Source organism: Scyliorhinus torazame, chromosome 1, assembly GCF_047496885.1.
Source record: "Scyliorhinus torazame isolate Kashiwa2021f chromosome 1, sScyTor2.1, whole genome shotgun sequence".
NCBI lineage: Eukaryota > Metazoa > Chordata > Chondrichthyes > Carcharhiniformes > Scyliorhinidae > Scyliorhinus > Scyliorhinus torazame.
The window spans coordinates 314,184,444-314,207,068 of NC_092707.1; the positions used below are offsets into that span (position 1 = coordinate 314,184,444).

The 22,625-nt window shown below is 47.2% G+C and overlaps 1 protein-coding gene across 1 annotated transcript; it reads right to left on the reverse strand.

Annotated features, from left to right (window-relative positions):
* Positions 1–1,491: 1,491 nt before the first annotated feature.
* On the reverse strand, positions 1,492–22,624 carry prorsd1 (prolyl-tRNA synthetase domain containing 1). The gene is made up of 2 exons (XM_072507847.1): positions 22,499–22,624; positions 1,492–2,157 (listed from the first exon to the last, which is right to left on the reverse strand). Exons 1-2 carry the CDS (start codon positions 22,580–22,582, stop codon positions 1,729–1,731), a joined length of 513 nt encoding a protein of 170 aa, XP_072363948.1. The 5' UTR covers positions 22,583–22,624; the 3' UTR covers positions 1,492–1,728.
* Between the last annotated feature and the right edge of the window lies 1 nt (position 22,625).

Below are 22,625 nucleotides of genomic sequence, written 5' to 3' on the forward strand. Positions count from 1 at the left end.
ATCCCTTGGCTTGATGGTCACGGTAGGGTAAGAAATATGCTGGGCCACGAGTTTACAGACTGTGGAGTACAATTTTGTCATTGCTAATAGTTCACACCGCCTTACAGATACACAAGTTTGAACTGCTTGTCCTTTTCGAATCTAGCCCATTTTGCACAGTGGTAGAGACACACATCACAATGGAGGGTAGGACATCTTGCTACCCTCAACACTTCTTCCAAGCGATGTTCAACATGGAAACATACTGATTCATCAGTTGATGGAGGTTGTTAGGTGGTAGGTCGGAGAATTCTCCGGCGTCGGTTTTTGGGTGGGAGCGGGGATCGCGCCATGCCGGTCGATTCTCTGGGCCCTAATGGGTTGAGCGGCTGCCCATTTGCGGCCAGAACACGCTGGCACTCCTGCTCAATCGTCAATCTGAGTTGAGGAACAGGAATTCAGTAGTCGTAATCGAAGTTCAGTTGTCCAGGGGGCAAGGTGGTACTGCTACCTCAAATGCCGAGGAACCAAGTTCCATCCCAGCCCCGGGTCAATGTCCATGTGGAGTTTGCACTTTCTCCCGGTTCCTGCATGGGTCTCACCCCCACAACCCAAAGATGTTCAGGGTAGGTGGATTGGCCACGCTAAAATTGCCCTTCTATTAAGAACATAAGAACTAGGAGCAGGAGTAGGCCATCTGACCCCTCGAGCCTGCTCCACCATTCAATTAGATCATTGCTGATCTTTTTTGGACTCAGCTCCACTTTCCGGCCTGAACACCATAACCCTTAATCCCTTTATTCTTCAAAAAACTATCTATCTTTATCTTAAAAACATTTAATGAAGGAGCCTCAACTGCTTCAATGGGCAAGGAATTCCATAGATTCACAACCCTTTGGGTGAAGAAGTTCCTCCTAAGCTCAGTCCTAAAATCTACTTCCCCTTATTCTGAGGCTCTGCCCCCTAGTTCTGTTTTCAGCCGCCAGTGGAAACAACCTGCCCGCATCTATCCTATCTATTCCCTTCATATCGGGGGTCGCGTAACTATTTAGCATGTGGGAGTCTCGTTCGTTAGCAGAATTAAAGAAACAAAATTGGGCACTTCAAATTTTTTTTTTTTTTTAATTCAGTTGTCCAATTCTTTTTTTTGGATAGCAAATACCTTGGTAGTGGTCTTTTTCCTTTAGTCCCACCTCCATTTGATCCTAAATGGTACCATGCAGATCTGGTTCTCTCACTCAGGAAGCTCCAGGTTAAATATTGTGGAAAATGTAAAACGGTCAGTGAAGCACTAGAAGTTCTTTTTCTAATTTTGGAGCAGAGGCAGATGCCTGGAAAGAGTAGAGAGACGTTTTCTGCATCTATTTATGCAAAGGCTTTATATTCAAAACAGAAATTTGTATATTTTTCCAGCACTAACATCACCATATCGCAAGGAAAACTTTCAAAATAAATTTGTGCTGTGAACATTTGGAAAAGGAAATTATCTTACAAATACATTGGAAGCAATGCTCTCCATCCCATGTATTTATTCAATTAGTGGTAAAAGACATGATATGGCAGGTAATTAATACATTTGAGACTGTGGCACTCTTCCATTACAATGATGGAACCCATGTTAAAACTTTAAAAACAGTTAGAGGAAGTATTTACTACAATGAAAGCAATGCCAATTTCAAAAATGTTACTGTAAAAATTGGACACATCTAGCCAGCTGCAAGTCCGTTGACTGAAATCTTTGTTTCTTTTTTAATCAAAATTTAGAATTGTAGGTTCATGTCCGGTTTCCTTCACAAAATTCAGGAAGTCTACAGGCTTAATACCCATAGTGGCTGAATTAATCATTGGATGAAAATACAGTCTTTCATGTCCTCCATCCACAAAGTTTGAATCTAACACAAATTTTACATCCCCTTGTTTATCACAAAACAAAGAAAATGGTGTTGCACAACCTTGACCAACTTTTAATTTTTCCAGCATTGTCCCTTCATCTGCAAAGCGCAGATTTCCACTTCCACAACCCAGCTTCTTTGCTAGGTCATTCAAGTTGATTTGTCTGTCGTATAAAACTGTCACCAACCATAAGCTTTTTTTCTTCTTGTCTTTAAGAAACAAATTCTTACTGTGTGCCCCTTTAAGATGTTGTACATAAGGCATCATAGCTTCAACTGTGAACACCTAAAAAAAAAAGTAAAAATTCTGAAATTAAGAATAATCTATGCTTTGCAGGATACAATATTCAAATTTAGAAACCAAATAGTTCTACAAGCAAGCTGAATGAATTATACAAATGTCTCATAGATCATAGAATTTACAGTGCAGAAGGAGGCCACTCGGCCCATCTAATCTCCACCGGCCCTTGCAAAGAGCACCCTACCTAACCCCACACCTCCACCTTAACCCCGTTACCCCATCTAACCCTTTTGGGCACTAAGGGCAATTTTATGTGGCCAATCCACCTAACCTGCACATCTTTGGACTGTGGGAGGAAACCGGAGCACCCGGAGGAAACCCACGCAGATATGGGGAGAACATGCAGAATCCACACAGACAGTGATCCAAGCTGGGAATCGAACTTGGGACCCTGGTGCCGTGAAACAACAGTGCTAACCACTGTACACATTCACCCTCTATCAACTAATGTAAGATTTTTATATTCATATTTTTAATGGGAATAGCCTAAATAAACCTGTCACACATAAATTAGGACTTATTCTAATGGAAGGGCTGGAAAGAAAGTGTAATCACAGCATGACATGTTTCCATTATAAATCTGGACATGTGAATTTATAAAATGAACGAGATAAATTAAGGGTGCACGGTACCATAGTGCTTAGCACAGTTGCTTCACAGCTCCAGCGTCCCAGGTTCGATTCCCAGCTTGGGTCGCTGTCTTGCGGAGTTTGCACTTTCTCACCGTGGCTGCGTGGGTTTCTTCCGGGTGCTCCGGTTTCCTCCCACAGTCTAAAGATGTGCAGGTTAGGTTGATTGGCCATGCTAAATTCCCTTAGTGTCCATAAAGGTTGAGTGGGGCTACTGGGTTACGGGGATAGGGTAGAGGTGTAGATTGCTCTTTCCCAAGGGCCGATGCAGACTCAATAGGCTCAATAGCCTCCTTCTGCACTGTAAATTCTATGAAATAAATAAGAACAGAATGTAGAACTTTTAAAATTGTGACCCCTAATCTAATAATCGCCAGAACCTGCTTCACCTGAAGGTTATACTTACTCTTGAATCTCCATACACACTGCTGGGAAGATCAATAATCAAGATTCTTGTATAGTTCTTGAAAATGTGATGTAATCATTCCCTGTGGAAATTCCACTGGGAATGAGTGTGTGTTGGTTAGTCTGTTATGTTTCACTACAATTCCTGTAGGTGATAATGCACTCAGATTTCCAATGTTAATCTCATCTTTGGTTTATCTGGATTCCCTGTACTGCCACAATGTGGCGCTATATTTACTTTTGTCCAAAAATCACTCAAATTCCCACAGATTCCCTACGGTGCGGAAGGAGGCCATTGGGCCCACCAGGTTTGCATCAATCCTCCGAAAGAGCACTCTACCTAGGTCCTATCCCCATAACCCCACCTAATCTGCACATGTTTGGACTGTGGGAAACAGCTGGAGCACCCAGAGGAAACCCACGCCGACATGGGGAGAATGTGCAAACTCAACACAGACTGTCGTCACCCAAGGGCGGAATTGAACCCAGACCCCTGGTGTTGGTAGGCAGCAGTGCCATTTCTGAAAACAATACTGCTACTGCCACAATCTGTTCTGACTGAAACCTCAAATTACTTTTAATAAATATTATAATGGAGTGATTATATTACTGGGCTGATAATTAACAGAATATGTATTCAAAAACTATAAACAAGAAGTTTGTATCAGCAAAAATCACTATGATACTCTCAGAATGATGTAGAAACTCACATGTTTGCTTAATTTGTCATCCTTACCCAGATTGGCCTGCATCTGGTTCCAATCCCATGCACCAATGTGATCGATTCTTAACTACCCTCCAAACTGGCCTTGCAAGCCATTCAGTAGTATTAAATCATGGATGTGCATAATCACTGGCATAGATCAGTTGGGTCACGTGGTCCATTTCTGTGCTATAACTTTATGCAGTTGTGGTTCAAGAAAGTGGTCCACCATCAGTTTCTTAGGGCAGCCTTACCAATTGCATCCACATCCCAAGAATATTTTCACTTGACTGATTCCTGGGTTGAAGGGATTAGTTTATGAGGAAAGGGTAAGCAGGTTGGGCCCATTAGAGTTTAGAAGAATGAGAGGTGATCTTATTGAGGCACATAAAATCCTGAAAGGATTTGACAGGGTAGATGCTGAAAGGATGTGTGTGTGTGTGTGTGTGTGTGTGTGTGTGTGTGTGTATGGTGGTGGTTTGGGGGGGGGGGGGGGGGGGTTAGAATTAGGGGACATAATTTGAAAATTAGAAATCTCCCATTTAAGACTGAGATGAGGAGGTATCTTTTCTCTCAGCGGACCATTAGTCTGTGGGAATCTCTTCCCCAGAGAGCAGTGGATGATGGGTAATTTATCAAGGCTGAGTTACATAGATTTGTTGCTTGACAGGGAGGCAAGCCATGATCTTATAATAATAATCTTTATTCTCACAAGTAGGCTGACATTAACACTGCAATGAAGTTACTGTGAAAAGCCCCTAGTTGCCACATTCTGGCGCCTGTTCAGGTACACGGAGGGAGAATTCAGAATGTCCAAATGATCTAACAGCACGTCTTTCGAGACTTGTGAGAGGACACCGGAGCACCTGGAGAAAGCCCACGCAGACACGGGGAGAACGTGCAGACTCCGCACAGACAGTGACCCAAGCCGGGAATCGAACCTGGGACCCTGGTGCTGTGAAGCAACCGTGCTAACCCCTGTGCTACCATGCCGCCCATTATCAAAGGGTGCAGTAGACTGGAGGGGTGAAATAGCCTACTCCTGCTCCTATTTCTTTTGTTCTTCTGTATGAATTTAAAAAGTATGATTTTTTTAAACTTTTAATGCCTTCATTCATGCTTCTACTCGAGGGCCTCAGGTTCTTCCGCACACCTGCTGTTTGCTCAATTTCCAAAGATACTTCAGTGTCATTTAACTAGTTGAACTGCTACAATGATTTGGCAGTTTATCAGATTTCTTTTTAAAAATTAAAGTCACCAGCAGGCCCCTGGGATAGAGAAAGAGATTGGTTTTCTGAATATGTGATTCTGTTGCCTTGACAGATCTGGGGGTGCCCTTCAATGTGCCCCAGCAAGGGTCTCCCGGATTGTTGTGGTCTGCTGTGCACTTCATAGAGAGAATTGGAGATGGCACCAGGGGAAAATGGAGAGTTCCTAGCATCCTTGGAGGAGGATGTGGAGGGGCCAGATATGCCGTTCGTGTGTGGAGCTGCAGACCTGCCTGCCAAAGAAGCCTACAATGGCCTCATCCAGGCTATTTTAGTTGAGGTGTGCTTCCAGCATTAAACTTTCCATCAAATCCCCTGTGCAATCCTCCTATCATTATCACTTCCAAACTTCCTCTTTACAATTACCCAGCCATTCTTCACAGTCACACCCTTTCCTCCTCATCAAGGTGCCTCATTCCAATCAGCTGACTGAAACCGATGGGTCAATGGGGAGGTACAACAGAGAAGAGTTCATGAGAATGAGCAGTTCACATAAAACCCATTCTTTCGCTCACATGAAGAGCTTCAAACAGGTAGGTTGGAAGTGAGATAGCATGAGTGATGGGGCAGGGGGATTGTGTAGAGTTGCAGGCCACATTTACCTCACAATTTCAAAAGGATAATGCAACCTGCAGTTCTCAGCGGTAAGTTACCCTGCCATACCACCCACCCACTCAAAAGGAAAGAAAACAAGAGACATGGTGAAGAAGGTAGTTAAAAGCAAAGAGAGTTTAGGGAGCAAGAAGCAGGAAGTGCAAAAGAGGCAAGAAGAAAAGTTGACAGAGAGAGAGAGCCAGCACATAAAAGCAACAGAAACAGTAAGGGACTGTGCTCTCCTACTAGAAATGCCACAGGAAATGAGCTAGTTTAAGTTAATATTTTCAGTCCCGCATTTTAATCAAAAACTATATTGCTCCAAACTCCATTTCCTAACTACCAACGCCCTCCCGGCAACCCCTCCTGGCAGCAACATGAGATTAATTCAGTCTGTTTGCAACCGTTACATTTGATCCTGAAATGAGCTTCTGACCTCATATTCATACCATCTCTGAGACCACCTTTTCCACCTCTGTAACATTGCTGACATTTGTCCCCATCTCAGCTCATCTGCTGCTGAAACTCATCCAATGACTTCATTACCTCCCAACACACAGCTGGCTGGTCTCCAACATTCCACCCTCCATAAACTTTACATCTTCCAATCTCTGTTGTGCGTGTCTCAACTTGCAGCAAGTCCAGTTCCTTTACCATCTCTGTGCTCGCTGACCTTCATTGGCTCCGAGTGAAACAATATCTTGACATTAAAATTTGCATCCTTGTTTTCAAATCCCATCATGGCCTTGCCCTTCCCCATCTTCAGCCTCAAAACCCTCCAAGATATCTGCACTGCACTCCTTTAATTCTGGCCTCTTGTGCATTTCCAAATCATAATTGCTTCACTCAGAAGGTTGTGTGCATCTGAAGACCCACACATCCAGACATAGGAACAGTGTCTTCCCCACAGCTACTAGACTCAACGACTCTACCTCGGACTGATGTGTTCCCTGTAAGACACTATTCACGACACCCTATGCTGCTCTTGCTCATGTATTTGCTTTGTTTGGCACCTTGTTCCGCACTGTAACCAATCACGGTGTGTTGATGTACCATTTGTCAATGTACTCTGTCGATTATTCTTTTTTCTCTACTGTGTACGTTCCCGTGGCCGCGGAAAAATACTTTTCACTATACTTCGGTACGTGACAATAAATCAAATCAAAATCAATCAAATTAATCAACTCTTGGTGGCTATGGCTTCAGTTCTCTCAATCCTAAACTCTGGAATTCCCTCACTATCTCTCCACCTTGCTTCTTTTAAGACACTTCAAACCTTCCTCTTTGACCAAGCTTTTAGTAATCTAATCTAATGCCTCCTTATCATACTTTATTTAATAAATCCTCCTGTGAAGTTCCTTGGGATATTTAATTACTTTAATGGCATTTTATAAGTAAGTTAACATAGCGATTTGTTTTAAACATAGTTTTACTATTTTTTTGAAAAACATTTTATTACGGCATTTATAATAATAACAGTAAGCAGTACAAATACAAATATAAACATAATGCAAAGACCGCCTCCCTCCCTCACAAGTCCCACCTCCTCTAAACAATAATCTAACTCCCCCCCCCCCTCCCCACACACCTTTGCTGACAGTTAGTTTTCTCCAAAGAAGTCGACAATCGGCTGCCACCTCTGGACAAACCCAGTATTGACCCTCTTAGGGCAAACTTTATTTTCTCAAGTCTGAGAAACCAAGAGGGCAGTAGAGTGGAGCTGCTGATTGGCTGTTGCGGGGGAACTTTGCATCACTGCATTGCGGTCACCGTATCTTGAAGGTGGTTTGTGGAGGAGCTGTTGTCAAGTGACAATTAAACCCGAAACACTTCTTCAGTGTTTCCCTCCCTACCTCCTCCTCTAACCAAAAAAAAAGACAATCACTGTAAGGATCCCAGCCGAGTAAAGATCAAGAGGGAGACTCGAGGGCAGGTAGATGTAGAAAGAAGTTGAACCGTGATGTCACAGCCTGCAGGTAAGTGATTGGCTGGTGACTGGCAAGTAGTTTTTCTTTTCCCGGCGGTGTTATCGTGCGGGCTGCAGTGGTTGTTGAGTGAGTGCTTGCTGAGAAGGGGAGTAAAATTTTTTTAAACTTACTGTTGGGAGTTTCCAGCTGAATCCGGTCGGAGTGAGGACAGAGTGACTGCTGGTGAAAGAGCGCGAGGAGAGCGGCGGGGACTCAGGATAAAAGAGCGCAAGGAGAGCGGCGGGGACACAGCTGCCGGAGAAGCGGCCTTCAGATTTTCGGCGGGAGCAGGGGTCAGGGGGCTGTCGGGAAGGTAAGTTTTCCTCTTTAAAAATTTACCTTGTAGAGTGACATCACAGCAAAGCAGTGACCTGATTGGCTGGTAACGAAAGTGCTCCAATTAGCAGTAGCTGGGAGAAATTTAACTCTGTGTGTTGGTAAGTATTGTGATTGGTAAGTAAAATCTTTATTCCTTTCACTTATTCATTATTTGACATTATATTTGTAATCAGTTAAGGTAAAGTGTAAAAATGACAGGAGATCCCAGACCCTTGTTATGCTCCTCGTGCTCAACGTGGGAGTTCAGGGACGCGGCCGATGCCCCTGACTCCTTCATGTGCGGGAAGTGTGTCCAGCTGCAACTCCTGTTAGACCGCATGACGGCTCTGGAGTTGCGGATGGACTCACTTTGGAGCATCCGCGATGCGGAGGGGGTCGTGGATAGCACATTCAGTGAGTTGGTCACACCGCAGATTAGGATTGGTGAGGGAGACAGGGATTGGGTGACCAAAAGGTAGAGAAAGAGCAGGAAGGCAGTGCAGGTGTCCCCTGCGGTCATCTCCCTCCAAAACAGGTATACCGTTTTGGATACTGTTGGAGATGACTCACTAGGGGAAGGCAGTAGTAGCCAGGCTCATGGCATCGTGGCTGGCTCTGCTGCACAGAAGGGCAGGAAAAAAACTGGCAGGGCTATAGTCATAGGGGATTCAATCGTAAGGGGAGTAGACAGGCGTTTCTGTGGTCGAAAACGAGACTCCCAAATGGTATGTTGCCTCCCGGGTGCATGGGTCAGGGATATCTCAGATCGGCTGCAGGACATACTGAAGGGGAAGGGTGAACAGCCAGTTGTCGTGGTGCATATAGGCAAAAAAACGGGATGAGGTCCTACAATCAGAATTTAGGGAGTTAGGAGACAAGTTAAAAAGTAGTACCTCAAAGGTAGTAATCTCAGGATTGTTACCAGTGCCACGAGACAGTCAGAGTAGAAATTCAAGAATAGTCAGAATGAATACGTGGCTTGAGAGATGGTGCAGGAGGGAGGGCTTCAGATTTTTGGGACATTGGAACCGTTCTGGGGTGGTAGGACCATTACAAATCGGATGGTCTACACCTGGGCAGGACTGGAACCAATGTCCTAGGGGGTGCTTTTGCTAACACTGTTGGGGAGGTTTTAAACTAATGTGGCAGGGGGATGGGAACCAGATTAGGAAGTTAGAGGTCAGTAAAGAGGCAGCAACTAAAGCCAGTAAGGTACTAGATAATAAACTCAATGTGACTAAGGGGAAGAGTAAACAGGGAAGAGGTGATGAACGCAAAGGGACAGGTGGTCTGAGGTGCATTTGTTTCAATGCGAGAAGTGAAGCAGGTAAGGCAGATGAATTTAGGGCTTGGATTAATACCTGGGAATATGATGTTATTGGTATTACGGAGACTTGGTTGAGGGAAGGGCAAGACTGGCAACTAAATATCCCAGGGTATAGATGCTTCAGGAGGGATAGAGAGGGAGATAAAATGGGTGGAGGAGTTGGATTACTGGTCAGTGATGATATCACAGCTGTGATTAAGGAGGGCACGATGGAGGATCCGAGCACTGAGGCAATATGGGTAGTGCTAAGAAATAGGAAGGGTGCAGTAACATTGTTGGGACTTTACTACAGGCCTCCCAAAAGCGAGCGTGAAGTAGAAGTACAAATATGTCGACAGATTATAGAAAAATGTAGGAGCAATAGGGTGGTCGTGATGGGAGATTTTAACTTCCCCAACATTGAATGGGACGCATGTAGTGTTGGAGGCGTAGATGGAGCAGAATTTGTAAGGAACATCCAGGAGAGTTTTTTTGAGCAGTATGTAAATAGTCCAACTCGGGAAGGGGCCATACTGGACCTGGTATTGAGGAATGATCCCGGTCAGGTTGAAGTTTCAGTCGGTGATTACTTTGGGAATAGCGATCACAATTCCGTAAGTTTTAGAATACTCATGGACAAAGACGAGAGTGGTCCTAAAGGAAGAGTGCTAAATTGGGGAAAGGCCAAGAACAACAAAATTCGGCAGGAGCTAGGGAATGTGGATTGGGAGCAGCTGTTTAAGGGTAAATCCACATTTGAAATGTGGGAGTCTTTTAAGGAAAGGTTGATTCGAGTGCAGGACAGACATGTCCCTGTGAAAATGAGGGATAGAAATGGCAAGATTAGGGAACCATGGATGACAGGTGGAATTGTGAGACTAGCTAAGATGAAAAAGGAAGCATATATAAGATCTAGGTGACTTAAAACTGATGAAGCTTTGGAGGAATATCGGGAAAAGTAGGACAAATCTCAAACGCGCAATAAAGAGGGCTAAAAGGGATCTTTGGCTAACAGGGTTAAGGAAAATCCCAAAGCCTTTTATTCATATATAAGGAGCAAGAGGGTAACTAGAGAAAGGATTGGCCCACTCAAAGACAAAAGAGGGAATTTATGCGTGGAGTCAGAGGAAATGGGTGAGATTCTTAATGAGTACTTTGCATCGGTATTCACCAAGGAGAGGGACATGACGGATGTTGAGGCTAGGGATGGATGTTTAAATACCCTAGGTCAAGTCGGCATAAGGAAGGGGGATGTTTTGGGTATTCTAAAAGGCATTAAGGTGGACGGGTCCCCAGGTCCGGATGGGATCTATCACAGGTTACTGAGGGAAGCGAGGGACAAAATAGCTGGGGCCTTAACAGATATCTTTGCAGCATCCTTGAGCACGGGTGAGGTCCCGGAGGACTGAATTGCTAATGTTGTCCCTTTGTTTAAGAAGGGTAGCAGTGATAATCCAGGGAATTATAGACCTGTGAGCTTGACGTCAGTGGTAGGCAAACTGTTGGGAGAAGATACTGAGGGATAGGATCTATTCACATTTGGAAGAAAATAGACTTATCACTGATAGGCAGCATGGTTTGTGCAGGGAAGGTCATGTCTTACAAACCTAATAGAATTCTTTGAGGAAGTGACAAAGTTAATTGATGAGGGAAGGGCTGTAGATGTCATATACATGGACTTCAGTAAGGCGTTTGATAAAGTTTCCCATGGCAGGTTGATGGAAAAAGTGAAGTCCTATGGGGTTCAGGGTGTACTAGCTAGATGGATAAAGAACTGGCTGGGCAACAGGAGACAGAGAGTAGTGGTGGAAGGGAGTGTCTCAAAATGGAGAAAGGTGACTAGTGGTGTTCCACAGGGATCCGTGCTCGGACCACTGTTGTTTGTGATATACATAAATGATCTGGACGAAGGTATAGGTGGTCTGATTAGCAAGTTTGCAGATGATACGAAGATTGGTGGAGTTGCAGATAGCAAGGACTGTCAGAGAATACAGCAAAATATAGATAGATTGGAGAGTTGGGCAGAGAAATGGCAGATGGAGTTCAATCCAGGCAAATGCGAGGTGATGCATTTTGGAAGATCTAATTCAAGAGCGGACTATACGGTCAATGGAAGAGTCCTGGGGAAAATTGATGTACAGAGATCTGGGAGTTCAGGTCCATTGTACCCTGAAGGTGGCAACGCAGGTCGATAGAGTGGTCAAGAAGGCATACAGCATGCTTGCCTTCAACGGACGGGGTATTTTTAAAAAAATATATATTTTATTGAAATTTTTTTTCCCTGAGCAACATTTTTCCCGCTTACAAAACGAGCGAAACGATAACAATAACAAAACAGAAATTTTTAAACTTTTTAAATAATAATAATAATAATAATAATATACAAGTAACAAAACCTCGTACTCTATTGAGCTATACTCAACTAAGCCTCCTCCCCCCCCCCCCTCCCCCCTGGGTTGCTGCTGCTGGTCATCTGTCTTCCCTCTAACGTTCCCCTAGGTAGTCGAGAAATGGCTGCCACCGCCTGGTGAACCCTTGAGCCGATCCTCTCAGGGCAAACTTTATCTGCTCCAGTTTAATAAACCCCGCCATATCGTTTACCTAGGCCTCCAGTCTGGGGGGTTTCGCCTCCTTCCACATGAGTAGGATCCTGCGCCGGGCTACGAGGGACGCAAAGGCCACGACATCGGCCTCTTTCGCCTCCTGCACTCCCGGCTCTTCCGCAACTCCAAATAGAGCTAACCCCCAGCCTGGTTTGACCCGGGCCTTCACCACCTGCGAAATCACTCCCGTCACTCCCTTCCAATACCGGGCACGCCCAAAACATATGTGCGTGGTTTGCCAGGCTCCCGCCACACCTCCCACATTTGTCCTCCACTCCAAAGAACCTGCTCAATCTTGCCCCCGTTATGTGTGCTCTATGTAGCACCTTAAATTGAATCAGGCTAGAGGAATTTACCCTGCTTAGGGCATCAGCCCACATACCCTCCTCTATCTCCTCCCCTAATTCTTCTTCCCACTTTCTTTTCAGTTCGCCCACCGACTCCTCCCCCTCTTCCCTCAGCTATCTATAAATCTCTGACACCTTGCCCTCTCCGACCCACACCCCTGAAAGCACCCTGTCCTGTATCCCCTGTGTCGGGAGCCGCGGAAATTCCCTCACCTGTTGTCTAGTAAACGCCCTCACCTGCATATATCTCAAGAAATTCCCCCGGGGTAACTTATACTTTTCCTCCAGTGCTCCCAAGCTCGCAAAAGTCCCATCTATGAATAAATCTCCCACCTTCCTAATTCCCAACTGGTACCAGCTCTGAAATCCTCCATCCATTCTTCCTGGGGCGAACCTATGGTTGTTCCTGATAGGGGACCCCACCAGGGCTCCCCGCACACCTCTCTGTCGCCTCCACTGTCCCCATATGTTCAGTGTTGCCGCCACCACTGGGTTCGTGGTGTACTTTTTCGGTGAGAATGGTAGCGGCGCCGTCACCAGCGCCTCTAGACTCGTCCCTTTACAGGACCTTCTCTCCAGCCTTTTCCACGCCGCTCCCTCACCCTCCATCATCCATCTACGTATCATTGCCACATTGGCGACCCAATAATAATCTCCCAAGTTCGGTAGTGCCAGTCCTCCTTTGTCCCTACTGCGCTGAAGGAACCCCCTCCTTACTCTCGGAACTTTCCCTGCCCACACAAAGCTCGTAATGCTCCTATCTATTTTATTAAAAAAGGTCCTGGTGATTAAAATAGGGAGACATTGAAATACAAATAAGAACCTCGGGAGGACCATCATCTTAATTGCTTGCACCCTGCCCGCCAGCGATAAAGGCTGCATGTCCCACCTCTTAAAGTCCTCCTCCATTTGTTCTACCAGCCGTGTCAGATTAAGTCTGTGCAAGGTTCCCCAGCTCCTAGCGATCTGAATCCCCAAGTATCGGAAGTTTCTTTCCACTTTCCTTAGCGGTAAGCCTTCTATCTCTCTACTCTGGTCCCCTGGATGTATCACATATAATTCACTCTTCCCCATGTTTAACCTATACCCCGAAAATTCCCCGAACCTCCTCAAGATTCGCATAACCTCTATCATCCCCCCCGCTGGGTCCGACACGTATAGCAATAGGTCATCCGCGTATAACGAGACTCGGTGTTCTTCTCCCCCTCTAATCACCCCTCTCCATTTCCTGGAGTCTCTCAGCGTAATGGCCAGAGGTTCAGTGGCCAGCGCAAACAACAATGGAGACAGCGGGCATCCCTGTCTTGTTCCCCTACATAATCGGAAATACTCCGATCTATGTCGACCTGTAACTACGCTTGCCGTTGGTGCCCCATAAAGTAGTCTAACCCAGCGAATAAATCCGTTCCCAAACCCAAACCTCCTTAACACTTCCCATAAATATTCCCACTCCACCCTATCAAATGCCTTCTCTGCATCCATTGCCGCCACTATCTCTGCCTCCCCCTCCACTGAGGGCATCATTATCACCCCTAATAGCTGTCGCACGTTAACATTCAATTGTCTCCCTTTTACGAACCCTGTCTAGTCTTCGTGCACCACCCCTGGGACACAGTCCTCTATCCTCGATGCCAGCACCTTTGCTAGCAGTTTGGCGTCCACGTTCAATAGTGAAATAGGTTTATAGGACCCACACTGCATCGTATCTTTGTCCCTCTTCAAAATTAACGATATCGTCGCCTCCGACATTGTCGGGGGTAGTGTCCCCCCTTCCCTGGCCTCATTGAACGTCCTCGCCAACAACGGGGCCAACAAGTCCACATATTTTCTGTAGAATTCCACCGGGAACCCGTCCGGCCCCGGGGCCTTCGCTGCTTGCATGCTTCCCAGTCCCTTAATAACCTCGTCCACCTCAATCGGCGCCCCCAGGCCTGCCACCGCCTGCTCCTCCACTTTTGGGAACCTCAACTGGTCCAGGAACTGCCGCATCCCCTCCTCTCCCTCTGGGGGCTGAGACCTATACAGTTCTTCATAAAAGGTCTTAAACACCTCATTTATCTTTCCTGCCCTTCGCACGGTGTCTCCCCTTTCATCCCTAATTCCTCCTATCTCCCTCGCTGCTGCCCTCTTTCGCAGTTGGTGCGCCAACAGGCGACTAGCCTTTTCCCCATATTCATACCTCCTCCCCTGTGCCTTCCTCCACAGTACCTCCGCCTTTCTGGTGGTCAGAAGGTCAAACTCGGTCTGGAGTCGTCTCCTCTCCCTGTACAGCTCCTCCTCCGGGGTCTCTGCAAATTCCCTGTCCACCCTTAAAATCTCCCCCAGTAATCTATCCCTTTCCTTGGCCTCTGTTTTCCTTTTGTGGGCCCCAATAGAAATCAGCTCTCCTCTGACCACCGCTTTTAGTGCTTCCCAGACCACTCCCAAAGGGACCTCGCCGTCGTCATTGACCTCCAGGTATCTCTCGATACACCCCCTCACTCTTGCACACACTCCCTCATCCGCCATCAGTCCCACATCTAATCGCCAGAGTGTTCTCTGCTCCCTGTCCTACTTCCAGGTCCACCCAATGTGGGGCATGATCCGAAACCGCTATGGCTGAGTATTCAGCTTCTTCCACCCTAGAGATAAACGACCTTCCTAAAACAAAAAAAATCTATCCGGGAGTACACTTTATGGACGTGGGAGAAGGAGGAATACTCCCTAGCCCTGGGTCTAAGAAATCGCCATGGATCCACTCCCCCCCATTTGGTCCATAAACCCCTTAAGTACCTTGGCCGCTGCCGGCCTTCTTCCAGTCCTTGAGCTGGATCTATCTAGCCCCGGGTCCAGCACCGTATTGAAGTCCCCTCCTAAAATCAAATTTCCTGCCTCCAGGTCCGGAATACGCCCCAGCATTTGTCTCATGAACCCCGCATCGTCCCAATTTGGGGCATACACATTAGCCAACACGACCTCCATGCCCTCCAGCCTACCACTCACCATTACATATCTACCTCCACTATCTGCTACGATGGTCTTTGCTTCAAATGCTACCCGTTTCCCCACCAAAATGGCCACCCCTCTGTTCTTTGCGTCCAGTCCTGAGTGGAACACCTGTCCCACCCATCCTTTCCTTAGCCTAACTTGGTCCGCCACCTTTAGGTGCGTCTCTTGGAGCATAACCACGTCTGCCCTTAGTCCTTTCAAATGCGCGAGCGCACGGGCCCTTTTTAATCGGTCCGTTCAGGCCTCTCACGTTCCACGTGATAAGCCTCACTGGGGGGCTACCTGCCCCCCCTCCAGTGTCGACTAGCCATTACCTTCTCTAGGCCAGTCCCATATCCCGCCTCCGCACTCCCGCTCGCTCCCCCAGCGTCGCATTCCGCCCCCGACCACCCTCTCTTTGGCCATTTCCTTTTGGATTTCCGCAGCAGCAACCCAGTTGTCCCCTTCCCCCCCCCGCTAGATCCCTATCTAGCTTGATTGCTCCCCCCATATCACTTCCGTAAGTCAGCTGACTTCAACTGACCCTGGCTACTTCTGCTCGCTCCTTGACCCCCCCGGTGTGAGGGAACTCCCATCCGCCTTGCGCCGGTTTTCCCGCCTTATTCTTTCTGGCGCGGGAACATCCCTTTACCTGACCCGCCTCTTATGGCGCAGCTCCCTTTCCCCTCCCCCTCTCCTTCCCCATTCTCCGACTATGTCCCGCCTCTCCCCCCTCATCGGCGCCCACATTTCCACAGTGTCCCCCCCCTTCCCTGTTTACTTCTCGATTAACTTTCACCATCCCATTAACAAAAACAATAATAACAACAATAACAGTTCCCTGCAGCATCAGTCCCTCAGTTCCGGTCCAGTTTCTCTTCATTGATGAAGGACCATGCTTCCTCCGCCGTCTCGAAATAATAGTGTCTCTCCTGATGAGTGACCCATAGTCTTGCCGTCTGCAGAATCCCAGACTTCACCTTCCTTTTGCGCAAAACCTCTTTGGCTCGGTTGAAGCTCGCCCTCCTTCTCGCCACCTCCGCACTCCAATCCTGGTAGATCCTTACCACCGCATTCTCCCATCTGCTACTCCGCACCTTTTTAGCCCATCTCAGGACCTCTTCTCTATCCTTAAGGCGGTAGAATCGCACGATTATCGCCCTCGGTGATTCTCCCGCTTTTGGTCTTCTCGCCGGGATCCGATTTGCCCACTCCACCTCCATGGGGCCCGCAGGGGCCTCAGCACCCATCAGTGAGCTCAGCATCTTACTTGCGTACGCTCCACAGTCCACTCCTTCCACACCCTCCGGGAGACCTAGTATCCTAAGGTTCTTCCTTCGCGCTCCATTTTCAAGGGCCTCAATCCTGTCAGCACACTTTTTATGAAGTGCCTCGTGCGTCTGAGTCTTGACCGCCAGGCCCAGGACCTCGTCCTCAATACCTGACACCTTCTGCTCCACCACGCGAAGTTCAGTCTCCTGGGTCTTTAAAGTCTCCTTAAGCCCCTCAATTGCTTGTAACAACGGGGTCATTACCTCCTTCTTCAGCAGGTCCACGCACCGTCTCACCACCTCGTCCTGCTCAGGCCCCCATGTCACCTGTGGTTTCTCCGCCGCCATTTTGTTCCACTCCCTCTGACCTTCTGGGTGCAGATTCTTCGGGCTGCAGCCGCCGCTGCCGGTTTTTCCCTCCGTCGTTCGGGGGGGGGGGGGGGGGGGACTCCCTTCCCTCGCGCCTCGCACCGGGTTTTTCGGCCGCAAAGTCCCCGTTGGGGCTCTTAAAAGAGCCCGAAGTTCCGTCGGAGCTAGAGCCGCCGAAACGTGCGGCTAGCTCATCCCTGCCGCAACCGGAAGTCAACGGACGGGGTATTGAGTACAAGAGTCAGCAGGTCATGTTACAATTGTATAGGACTTTGGTTAGGCCACATTTGGAATACTGCATGCAGTTCTGGTCACCACATTTCCAGAAGGATGTGGATGCTTGAGAGAGGGTGCAGAGGAGGTTCACCAGGATGTTGCCTGGTATGGAGGGTGCTAGCTATGAAGAAAGGTTGAGTAGATTAGGATTGTTTTCATTGGAAAGACGGAGGGTGAGGGGGGACCTGATTGAGGTCTACAAAATTAGGAGAGGTATGGACAGGGTGGATAGCAACAAGCTTTTTCCAAGAGTGGGGGTGTCAATTACAAGGGGTCACGATTTCAAGGTGAGAGGGGGAAGTTGAAGGGAGATGTGCGTGGAAAGTTTTTTACGCAGAGGGTGGTGGGTGCCTGGAACGCTTTGCCAGCGGAGGTGGTAGAGGCGGGCATGATAGCATCATTTAAGATGCATCTGGGCAGATATATGAACGGGCGGGGAACAGAGGGAAGTAGATCCTTGGAAAATAGAGACAGGTTTAGATAAAGGATCTGGATCGGCGCAGGCTGGGAGGGCCAAAAGGCCTGTTCCTGTGCTGTAATTTTCTTTGTTCTGGTTCTTAAGCCATGTCACTAAGCCAGATCTCGGAATTTGAGGGCTTTGAGTCCCTCCACGCTACCAATATCCGTCTCCGGGCTACCAAGGAGGCAAAGGCCAAGACGATACCTCTCTCACCCCCTGGACTCTCGGATCTTCCGACATCCTGAAAGTCGCCACCTCTGGACCCAGCACCACCCTTGTTTTTAACACCGTGGACATGACTTCTGTAAAACCCTGCCAAAATTTCCTAACCTTCGGACATGCCTAAAACATATGCACATCTCGCACATCTGTCCTCTATCCCAAAAAACTTGCTCATCCAGGCCACCGTAATCTGTGCCTGGTGAACGACATTAAACTGAATCAGGTTGAGCCTGGCACATGATGAGGACGTGTTGACTCTGCTTAATGCATCTGCCCAAAGACCTGCCTCTATCTCCCCGCCCCCCCCCAGCTCACCTTCCCATTTGCGCTGCAGCTCCTCTGTCTGCAGCTCCTCTGTCTGCAGCTCCTCTGTCTGCAGCTCCTCTGTCTGCAGCTCCTCTGTCTGCAGCTCCTCTGACTCCATGAGTTCTTTATAAATATCCGAAACCTTCCCCTCCCACCCCCATTCTGGAAACTACCCTGTCCTGTATAACCCATGGCAGTAGGAGCAGAAAGGTCGAAACCTGCCTTCACAAAAAATCCCGTACCTGCAGATACCTGAATCCATTTCCTGCTGGCAGTTCAAATTTCTCCTCTAAATCCTTCAAACAGGGGAAGCTCCCATCTATAAATATATCCCCATCCTCTCAATCCCTTGCTGTCTGCCATCTCCGAAACCCCCCATCCAGCCTTCCCGGTACAAACCGATGGTTATTGCCGATTGGAGCCCAGACCGAAGCTCCCTCCACTTTCATATGCTTCCTCCACTGCCTCCAGACTCTCAGGGCTGCCACTATCACCGGGCTTGTGGAGTACTGGGCCGGTGAGAACGGCAGAGGTGCCGTTACCAATGCCCCCAAACTGGTGTTGTTGCATGATGCTGCCTTTACTCGCTCCCATACCGACAACCCCCCACCCCCCCCAATACCCACTTCCTAATCATGGGTATATTTGCCGCCCATTAATGGCAGCGGCAGCGCCAGCCCACCCTCCCCTCGGCCACGCTCCAGGAACACTTTCTTCACTCGCAGGGTTTTACCCGCCCACAAAAAACCCGAAATCACCTTGTTTACTCGGTTAAAAAAGGCCCTTGGGGATAAAGATGGGGAGGCACTGAAAAACAAACAGAAACCTCGGGAGGACCGCCATTTTCACGGTCTGTACTCTCTGCCAGTGACAGCGGGAACCGGTCCCACCTTTGAAAGTCCTCCTAGTTTTACTTTTCATGAATAACTGGCTTTCAGCAGATGACCATTTTGGTAGAAAAGAGTGTGCTCCCAGACCATAGATGTGGATAAAGATGATGGCTGGTTTCACTGTACAATGCACAATTTGAGATTCCATTAAAAGTAAAAACGACTGCACTTTTATCTTTAGCTGTATAGTAGTGTGGCATATGCCAAATAACTTGAGTTACACTGAAAACTATATAAACCCAAGACAGTTTAAATTAATTCTCGAGAAAGGACTTGACAGCAGGGATTGAGAGGCTGGGAGATGTGTTTATTGATGGGATCTTTCCCTGTTTGGAAGACCTGGAAGAAGAGTTTAAATTGCTTGGGGGGGGGGGGGGGGGGGGGGGTCGGTCGATATCTGCAGATAAAGGGACTTTGTGCAGGTTTTGACCTTTCCGCTTCTACCACTGCAGGGGATACAGGACAAGGTAGTTTCTAGAACGGGTGGGGGACGGAAAGGTATCGGAAATCAATAAAGAACTGATGAAGTGGGAGGAAACACAGATAGGCGAGATAAAACGTCAATGGGAAGATGAGTTGGGAAAGGAATTAGAGACGGGCCTGTGGGAGGATGCTCTGAAGAGTCCTCATTATGTGCCAGGCTCAGCCTGATACAATTCAAGGTGGGTCACCGGGCACACATGACGGTTTTTTGGGGTAGAGAACAGGTGTGTGAAGTGTGCAGGAGTGCCCCCAAATCATGTCCACATGTTTTGGCCATGTCCAAAGCTTAGGGGATTCTGGCAGGGATTTGCGGATGTCATGTCCATGGTACTAAAAACGAGGGTGGCGCCAAGTCCAGAAATGGAGTGTTGGAAGACCCGGGAGTCCAGGGGTGAGAGAGGCTGACGTTTTGGCCTTTGCCTCCTTGGTAGCCCGGAGACAGATATTACTAGTGTGGAGGGACTCAAAGCCCGCAAAAATCAGGGGTATGGGTTAGCGACATGGCCGGGTTTCTCAGACTTGAGAAAATTAAGTTCGCCCTGAGAGGATCGACGTTAGGGTTCGTTCGGAGGGGGCAGCAGTTTGTCGACTTCTTCGGAGAAAACTAAACTGTCAGCAGGTTCAATAAGGGGGGATTAAGGAGTAACGGGGGAGTAGGCTATTTTTTGTCTAGATTAGGCAGGAACAGTGGGAGATAGAGGGGTGTGTTACGCACTGAATTATGTTTACATTTGTATTGGTATCTTTTATTATGAAACCATAAATAAGGGCAGCACGGTGGCGCAGTCGGTTAGCACTGCGGCCTCACGGCGTTGAGGTCCCGGGTTCGATCCCGACTCTGGGTCATGGTCCGTGTGGAGTTGACGAATGTGATATAAAATAGTTACTTCAGAGATACTAGTTAATGTAATGTAGAAATAAGCCACTTTGATTCTGGCAGTTAGGGACAAAGGGATTTGAGACCGCATGGAAAAAGCAGGAAGAGGTGTGTCTATGAGAGTGATGCTGCATTGATAGGGGCCAGAGAAAGGGATTGGAAGTGAGCCAATCAGAATAGATCAAACAGGTCAGGAGGGACATAGCCTGACCTATGTCCGTCGAGTATGTGAAACTTGATACCATTTGAATTGATTTTACAGAGATCCCTTTGTCTTTTAGTTCAGTCGTTTTTCTGGAGCTTAAGAGGCTGGATGTCTCTTATGTTTCTGTAAGATGAATTAAGCTTGCAAGCTAAATAAATAACTTCTTTTTACGTGCGAATCCATCTCAACTTTTATTGAGGCCAGACTGACAGAAAAAGAAATTTGGGGATCAACAGAGTTTGCACATTCTCCCGTGTTTGTGCGGGTTTTACCCCCACAACCCAAAAGATGTGCAGGGTAGGTGGATTGGCCACGCTAAATTGCCCCTTAATTGGAAAAAAATGAATTGGGTACTCTTTTTTAAAAAAATGTTAATAAAGAAATAAAAATTAAAAAACCATAAATGCCTTAATAAAATGTTTGTAAAAAAAAAAAGAACAGACGTGACAGCTCACTTAGAAAGTGGTTCAAACGGGGCGGCGTGTGGCGTAGTGGTTAGCACTGGGACTACAGCACTGAGGACCCTGGTTCAAATTCCAGCCCTGGGTCACTGTCCGTGTGGAGTTTGCACATTTTCCCCATGATTGCGTGGGTTTCACCCCCACAACCCAAAGATGTGCAGGTTAGATGGATTGGCCACGCTAAATTGCCCATTAATTGGGGAAAAAATTATAATTGGGTACTCTAAATTTAAAAAAAAAAGAAAGTGGTTCAATCAGAAGTGGCATCTACATTTCCCAAATACAGCAAAAAGCATGTCAGGCTCATTATTACATTTATTAAGCTGTTAATCTCAGACACTTCTCAATACCAAAGACAGCCAGAATATCATCTCACATTTGCCAGTGAGTTCTTTGATGAATTTTTTTTTTTTGCTCAGAATATCTGCAGGTCAATGGATTGCAGATACACTAGGTTGTAAATTTAGATTTTTCAAGTGAGACTTCCTCAACTAATGTTTATATTGCCTCACATCATTTAAAAGTACCTGGAACATCATAACATACAAGGCTATGGGCCAAGTGCTGGCAAATGGATTAGGCAGGTAGGTCAGGAAATGTTCATGTGTCAGTGCAGATCAATGGGTGAAAGGGCCTCTTTTGCACTGTATTTCATTCTGTGGTTCAACAATAAGGTTAACCTTGGTGCCTTAATGGATGGTTTTACACCATGCTTTAACTTGGGTAATTTGTTCCCACTTATGGATGTTGATTTTTCACTGCTCAAGTGTCACTTTAAAGCAACAGACAACAAGAAATACAACCATGGCATATTTGGGAATTTTGCTCTATTGATTGGTTATCTGCGAATACTACATACCTCCCTGCATTATTTGGCTGCTGCCATTCAGCAGCTGCTAAAAAATACACTTGTGCAACGAGTACATAACAAGCTGATACAAGTATATTACAGCATTTCGCTTAAGCCAATCAAGCTTATGCCAGTTGATAACATAACTTACTTCAAGTTATCAAAAGACATTAACAGAAACAGGCCAACATGTCCATATCGGTATTTATTCTCCACACGAGCCTTCTCCCAGCCATCCTTCTTTATCTAATCCTTTCTCATCTAGCTTCTCAAAGCGTATCTACGCTATTCACCTCAACCACTCATTCACTCCGCAAAATAGTTTATCCTGAATTCGCCGCATTAACAAGAGCAGGGTACCCGCGAAAAGGGGTCTGAATGCCCCGGTTGAGCTGTTGCCTGGGTTCAGCTGATTGCGGTGTTGACACTGGGCTGGGACTCCGACCCAGCCAGTGAACCTGACCATTCAGGGTTCCAGCTCTCACTCAGCCGACGCTTGCGTTCCCGGGGCCGAGCAACTCTCCTGCTTCTCTCGATGCAGTCGCTCACCTCTGGGTGTTCCTCACACACAGTCTCGATATTCAGCCTTTTCAGATAATCTTCCAGCTCTTGACGCCACTCAGCCACAGCCATTTCCGACTCCTCTCCGGCAGAACACCACGTCGCAAGTTGCCCT

Excerpts from the sequence above, each read along its gene's own strand:
- prorsd1 (XM_072507847.1), bottom strand. The coding sequence starts at position 22,582 with ATGGCTGTGGCTGAGTGGCGTCAAGAGCTGGAAGATTATCTGAAAAGG. Across the intron at positions 2,158-22,498 it reads TGTGTGAGGAACACCCAGAG|GTGTTCACAGTTGAAGCTAT; the intron begins GTGAGCGACTGC and ends TTTTTTTTTTAG.